This window comes from Rosa rugosa, chromosome 1 (assembly GCF_958449725.1).
Source record: "Rosa rugosa chromosome 1, drRosRugo1.1, whole genome shotgun sequence".
Taxonomy (NCBI): domain Eukaryota; kingdom Viridiplantae; phylum Streptophyta; class Magnoliopsida; order Rosales; family Rosaceae; genus Rosa; species Rosa rugosa.
In genome coordinates this window covers 70,897,400-70,905,083 of record NC_084820.1, presented here as the reverse complement: position 1 = coordinate 70,905,083, position 7,684 = coordinate 70,897,400, and the positions used below count along the sequence as shown (strand labels likewise).

At 39.2% G+C, this 7,684-nt stretch overlaps 1 protein-coding gene across 1 annotated transcript; it reads left to right on the top strand.

Annotated features, from left to right (window-relative positions):
• Positions 1–5,708: 5,708 nt before the first annotated feature.
• LOC133726614 (RHOMBOID-like protein 13) lies at positions 5,709–7,622 on the top strand. The gene is made up of 2 exons (XM_062154200.1): positions 5,709–6,005; positions 6,089–7,622. Exon 2 carries the CDS (start codon positions 6,540–6,542, stop codon positions 7,353–7,355), a length of 816 nt encoding a protein of 271 aa, XP_062010184.1. The 5' UTR covers positions 5,709–6,005; positions 6,089–6,539; the 3' UTR covers positions 7,356–7,622.
• Positions 7,623–7,684: the final 62 nt, after the last annotated feature.

Genomic DNA, 7,684 nt, shown 5'->3' with positions numbered 1-7,684 from the left:
GGGCACGGCCGTATCGGCAAGCACTGCAAGCATCCCGGCGGGCCCCCAACGCCGGAGGCATGCACCATGTTAGGATCCCCAAGATCCAAGCCCAGAAATGCCATTGCAATGGAAGGAAAATAAGGAAAAGCTAAAGGAAATACGAGAAAACAAAAGCTTCAATATTCTTCAATGTTTCGTTACAAATTCTAATGGCTATTTAAGCTGAAACAAAGCATCTAGAAGTAGTGGACTCGTGTAATAAAAGGCCCAAATAAGCCCATACAACAACGATGGCCCATGTACAAAGATAGAATCATAACATTTCCACCCGCTCAAAGAACAGGCTTGACCTCAAGCCTGAAATGTCTTCCAACTTCCACAAGAGACATTGTACTATGGAATTCGATGGCTCATACCAGTGATCTTAGCAATACCTGTTAAAGGTTGATCATTGATGTACCTGTCAACCTCAATACCGAGCTGAACAAATGATGCAGCAATGGTACTCATTGCATGTGTGACAGATATCAGCAGTGCACCAAGAATCAGAAAGGGGGCAAGTGAAAAGGTCATCCACGCAAATAACTAAGCTTGAGAGGCTTGATCTATGTCAGTCAGTACCTTAGCTAGTCTCCCTGCTTCATCATCCAAGTCATTACCCAAGCTAGTGTCAATTACCATAGCTTTGAGTTGCTTCTCTTTTGTTTTTGTGACAGATCCATTAATGCAGCTTCCTTCATAAATCTGAGTTTCTGCCTAAGTGAGTTTCCTCATAACCAGTTGCAGATGCTGCAGACAAGTCTGTTGCTGGAGCACTTTGTTAGTGCTAAAATGATGAAAGCCAAGTATTTTGATAAACCATGTACTAGTTTCCTTTGCTCCTTGCCAATCGAGTCCTGCATCATAATTAGCGAGCCAATGTACCATAGTTGCTTCGTACATATCCACACCAAATTCAATATCAACGATCTGCTCAATTAAAACTTGTGGACCATTTGAGGAATGATGGTTGGCCAAATGATTAGATGATACACATATCTCAAAAGCTCTCACAAGATTGTCCATTCCCTTGTATAACTCAGTAGCTTCAATTAAATGCAATTGAATAATTGCACTTGCAACAACAACCTTGACATCTACTGAATCATATTGATACTCATTTTGCAGCAACTTCAAACTCGTAAATACTTCTCTCACAACAAACACACTAACATAAGTTGAGAATAACCGAAGAAAATTGTGATAATTGGGTTTGAATCCCAACTTCTGCATTATATGAAGAACATCCAAGGTAGGCACAACAACTATAACACCTAACATAGCATATCCCGAACACTTCCCATGCGGCTCCATATGGTTTTCAAAGAAATTCATATGCAACTCTTTAGTACCATTCTTATTTGCTGCAATTACTAAATATTTCCATCTCTCCCAACTGTCAACAAACATCATTTTCACAATTTTGTCCATTATCTCCCACTTATCAGCAAGAAGCAAACTCATGTTCTCAAGAGGTAAAAACAGAAAATTACCATTCAAGAATCCGTTGTCAACTTCCATGGAAATAAGAACCTCAGAATAGAGAAGTAAGTTCCCAACAGATGATCCATTACTAAAGTCAGTGTGCTGGAAATGGTGTGATTGAGCATTATTCTTCCACATCACACTAGACACCCCTTCCGTGCTTTGAATCTCAGGCTCCCTATTACCTGTACTAATGCCCATGCTATTACTCACAGTATTCAATTTGGCAGTCATACCAACAACAATAATATCCTCCACTTGTTTTTTTCTTAGCTTTTTGTCCAGCCTTGTCGATAGCAGCAACAATCATTGTTCCAAATTGCTCATCCATCTTGATGCTCTCTCCACATAATGCAACAACAATTGTATCCATTATCCTAACATTTGAATTCACCCGCTCATCTCCCTCTAAGCTCCGATGGTTAACTCCGAATAACCCAACAAGCTCATCTCCCTCTAAGGCTCGTCGTCTTCCTCCACTTCCCTCCGAGAGAGAGAGAGGGTCGTGCGGCCCAGAGAGAGAGGGAGGAGAGAAAGAGAGAGAAAGAGAAACCATCGAGCTGAGAGAGAGGAGGAGAAAAGAAGAAAATGTATATGAAATGACATTTTTAGCCCCCAAAGTGGGCCCCATAGTCAAAGTTAACGTTCAAATTGGACGGAACAGTAAAATTTGGGCACGGCTGATTGAAACTGAAAGCACAGGGGTGTTGCTGATCAAATTGAAAGAGCAGGGACTGACATGATGTTATCCCCAAACCATAGGGTAGTAAACTGAAATTAATCATTGTTTATTTATGTGCCACACAGTTGAATGATTATTTCACCATGAATCTCCATGTACTGAAGTCTCCATGTAGTGAGATTCATGATGAAATAATCATATTGTGAATATTCTGTGATTAATGAGGATTTTATTTTCTATTGTTATTAGAATTACTTATCTTATTGGATAAGGATGTATCACCACTATATATTCCTCCTCGTACGTGGAGAAGAATAAAATCACCACAAAATTCTAAACCACCAGTTTTGCACACAGCAGTCGTGTGATTATTTCACCATAAATCTCCATTGTGAATTTCACTACTTCAAGAATGTCGTCGACGTCGATTCCCGAGAAGCGCTACTATTTTAGCAGAGCGTTTCAAACAGATGTAAGAGAACCGAGGCCCGGACGGGAGGACCGGGTTCCAGTCGTGTTTTATCTCATCAAGGAAAGCAGATTTTGCCATGATGATATATACCACTTCGACACTACTGAACAGTCACGTACTGGAAAAGGGACCAACATTCCTTTCTCTAATAACTACCTCAGACAAGACTTATTAGAATACGTAGGACTCATGGCCGCAGACCTTAAGATATTGGGGGTGCCACAAGTGGAGCAGCCAACTATCCTTGACAAACTATTTGAGGTGATTCAAGTGTGCCGCCCCGAGCGCCGCATTATTGTGCTTATAGCCGAGGTGACTGTAAGCTTCTTGGGCAGTTTTGATGCCGTTGACAGAGTTACAATTGCATATCCCAGAATTTCTATTACTATACGATTTGGTGATGATGATGATCCGAGTGAATGGTGCTTCGAAATATATGAATTGTTCGGTTTCGACTATCATGGTGTCATTGATACGGTTATATATACTGGAACCCTTTGGAGCTGTTACGCACAAGTTCATTCCTGCAATTAGATCATCAATTGAGAGTTTGCAGAAAGTGAGATTTGATAGTTTGGAACAAGCCACTATCAAACAGATATCGAATGTGAGGATGAATTTGCGGATGGCAATGTTGATCAACTGATTACTCCTTTGCCTTGCAAACACCATTTCCATGCTGATTGCATTTCTCAGTGGTTGGAGATAAGTCACTTGTGCCCCTTGTGTCGATATGCCTTGCCTATTGTGGAACATGGTGAGCCTTCAAACTCTTAACCGGGGCCAAAGGATGAACATATCATCTGGGGCAAATATGTCGGTCAATGTCATCAAAGTTGACCAATGTTCAATTAGTTTACCAGTTTTTTTTTTTTATGAGAATTTAGTTTATCAGTTTCATCAGTGCAAAAACTCAAAATTGTTCAATGTTCAATACTTCTATCATTTGTATCATGTTATGCTGTTTAATAAAGAAGTTTTTTTATTGGGACCTCCATATTTTCTCATTTGACCTCCGATGCTCTTTACACCTCCTATTTGCTTTTTGAAAAGTAAAATTTGCTATATAAACCTCTTTCAAATATCTAATTTAACCTTGCTTATAAATGGAATGTTCCGAACATTAAAGATGAGTTTAATTGCTTCCATAATTGTTTGTTTTTATTAATTTTTTTTCTCTATTTTATGTACCTCATGATTAATTATTTAAATATTTTTTTCAGTTTAATTTAACTGCTAGCTTTTTTTAATTTTTATTTTTTACAAATATAATGGATAGACTTAGATTTAGGTCATAATATGATTTATTTTGTTCTCCATCACCAATATGCGTTCAACATATATATCATACATTTTATGTCTCATGATCATAAATTCTTAATCATAGTAATTAAAACTAAATATATATTTTTTTTGAGTTGAAAAGGTCACACTTTTATAAAGTTCAGCAAGCAGTACAATAATGACTTGCCTATAGGGCCGTCAGAAGAAGCCATTACATAGAGCACACTACACTAGCACACCCCTCACACAAGCGTACTACTAAGCACACCCCTAGCACACCCACCTTTTAGTATTAAGCTCAGACAAAGAAAAATTAGAGCTCTGAAGAAAAGTAAAAAAGACAACAGAGCCCCAACCTTTCTTTGCGTTCTTTCCCGCTCAAGCCAAGAAAAATACAGACCCACCCTCTTTTTGGACAAAAAGAGAAAGGCCCACTACTAAATTAAAAAATAAAAACATAGGCCAACAATGAACCTAGAGCCCAATAGAAATGGACCATATCCAAGGCCCAATTTCCGCAAACCCTAGAGGAGAAGACAGCCCTGGTGTTGCCGCCGCCACCTCCATGTGGGCCCAAAACCTAGCACTGCTGCTGCCGCCACCCTCTGGGAAACCCCCGCCATCGCCATGGAATCTACTACTCCCATGGAAACCACTGCTGGCATCGAAGAGATCGCCGCCGCACAGGACATACTGCACAATTGGATCCGAATTCGAGCACAGGACCGCCGACAAGCAAGACCGACCCACCATTAACACCATCAGAGCTATGTAATCCCGGGCAAACCAACCTGGATAATCAAGGCGACGACAACCACAGGTCCAAGCACCACCGAATTCCGCAGGCCAAACACTGCTGAATTCCGCAGGCCAAACACCGCTATCCATTCGCCCCACATCACTAACAGTCCGATCCAATCTCAGATCGACACCACCATCACCGTACCCCACGCCGGCGATGAGCAAAATGAGGCAGAAGCACAGGAGCAAGGAGCCCTTACAAGAAATCCCGCTGGCAGCACCAAGAAGTAAACTAGAGAAAGGAGGAAAGCCACCCTTCGCAGTCAAAAGCACAAGACTGACACCACCCGAAAATAGTCCTCGTCGAGAAACCTCCCTTGCGGGAGTCAGAGAAGAGAGCATCGGTCTAAAAAATCCCTCTACTTGATGCCTAAGCTTAGCCTCTGTGCCTTTGTGAACAATGAACACCCTTATAGGAGGGTAAAGTATCAAGTTTAACATGTGCTCATATAATAAGCAAACACAACAAAAACTAAATATATATGAATGTTTTAATGAGTATGTAGTGAAATTGGAAAATGAAAATAGACAAGGAAAATAATAAAAAATGCAATCTAATATTATTGAATTGGAAAGTCTGGCAAAATAAATATAAATTTGTTTGGTATAATTATTGTCCTTAATAGTCATTTTATAGTAGGTTATATATGTCATTTAATAATTCATAATAGAGTGAAGTCAAGTGAGCAGATTTGGAGGTCCCAATATAAACACTCTTAATAAAGATCAGATCACCTTTCTAATCTTATTTTGTAGTAAAAGAAAAAGTTGTGGTTAAAACAATAAGCCAAGATAAACAGGCGATGTAAAGATTAATAATGATTTAGGGGAAAAAAGAAGAAGAAGCAATTATTTCGTCGGTAATAATTTTTCGTAATTATACAGCGAGTAAACTATATTCTATTTATATTATTTAAACATATCTCCTAGAAAAAAGAAGAAGAGAAAAATAAAGAAACATATTGATCTTTCTCGTATATTCTCATATCACAAATCTCCAAAAGGAAAAGAAGTTAAAAAGGAAAGAGAAGTCGCAAAAATCCAGGGCTTAGAGAAACAAGGAGAATTGTTGATTCGATGCCTATAGGTGAGAGCAACTTCTACTCATTACATACTCTGATTCCTTGATCTCTCTGGAACCCAACTTCATATTCGATTCATTCAGCAGTGGTTTGGTTTGATCCCAAAAGGCTTAGTTCCCAGATTGGTTTCATTGCACATTTTGGGTGGTGGGTTGAACCAATTTCACATCTTTTTGAGGTATTTGATCTGGGAAATCTTTAAAGTTTTGAGCTTTTTGAGTTTGATTTAGTTTTCTGAGAAACCTCTTTTGATTTTTGAAGTTTGGAGAGCCAATCAGTAGGAAGAAGTGGTGTTTGTAAAGTTGTGCAGTGCACATTTTAGGTGGTGGGTTCAGTAAATTTCACATCTTGTTGAGGCATTTGATCTGGGAAATCTCAAAAGTCTTGAACTTTTTGAGTTTGATTCAGTTTTCTGAGAAACCCCTTTTGATTTGAAGTTTGAAGAGCCAATCAGTAGGAGAAATTGATGTTTGTGAAGTTGTGGAGTGCACATTTTTGGTGCTGGATTGAGTAAATCTATAAATTTGATCATCATCAAGGTGTTTGATCTGGGATATCTTGAAACGCCTTGAACTTTTGTGTTTGATTATTTGTTCAAGATATTGGGTTCTGAGAAAGCCCTTTGATTTTTGAAGTTTGCAGAGGTAGTTAGTAGGATTGAGGTTGCAGCATATTCAGGAAGACTGAGAAGTTATAACAAGAGCTGGTTGAGATGGGTAGGCCATTGGTTTTTGAGATCTTGGAAAAACCAGTTACAAGTTGCTTCATAGGAATATGCAGTGCAATTTGGTTTTACATACAGAAGAAAAATATTGGGTATTCACATGTGGGCTTGAGTTACGAAACTGCCATTGCAGGGCACCATTGGAGGATTATAACTTCAGCTTTTTCCCATATAAGTGTTCTTCATCTTGTTTTCAATATGAGCGCACTTTGGAGTCTTGGGGTAGTCGAAAACTTGGGCTCTATAGGGCTTGGTGTGGAGTATTATCTGCATTACACGCTCGTCTTGGTTGTATTGTCTGGGGTGCTGGTTTTGGGGATCTATCATATCTTGATACAGAAATTCAAGCTGGAGTATTTTCGGAGAGTGACAGCTGTTGGGTATTCTTGTGTTGTTTTTGGGTGGATGACGATTCTTTCTGTGAAGCAACCGACTTCCAAGTTGCACCTGTTTGGATTGCTTTCCCTTCCCATTAGTTTTGCACCTTTTGAGTCTCTTATTTTTACTTCAATCATTGTTCCACAAGCAAGTTTTATAGGCCATTTATCTGGAATCATAGTGGGATATGCTATTGCATGGGGTTTAATTCACGGGATGAACAATTACTGGGCAGTTTCCATGTTAGGATGGATTGTGCTGGTTTGCGCCTTCAGTTTAAAGCGATCTGGTGCCTATGATTTCAGTTTTCTTGAGATTGAGTCCGTTGCTGATTCTTCTTTGCCCTCTGTACGGTTTATTGCATCAGGAAATGGTAGAACATTGCAAATGAGTGCATTGCCAGCTGCAGGTGTTGAGCTTGTATAATATATGTGGAGATGCAGGCTTGACTCAGGGTCCAGTTACTTCATAATTTCGTTTCACCAATCTTTACAGTGATACTTGAAAATTGCCAGAGATAACAGTCTTTGGTGATATGAGCTCCCAGGTTCCATTTTCTGACTCATTAGTTGCAGATATCTGCTTATGTGAAGCTAAATTGTTGTGTTAGAGGAGCATTTTATTGTTTATGATGGATGGGATACTGTGACTCTGTAAGTTGAGCAGATAATGTAGCATTCTATTATTGGTTTTTGTACCATTGTTTTTTCTCAGGAAAACTGAAGGAAAAGGATTTGTGTACTGGTATTGTCATC

Excerpts from the sequence above, each read along its gene's own strand:
- LOC133726614 (XM_062154200.1), top strand. The coding sequence starts at position 6,540 with ATGGGTAGGCCATTGGTTTTTGAGATCTTGGAAAAACCAGTTACAAGT.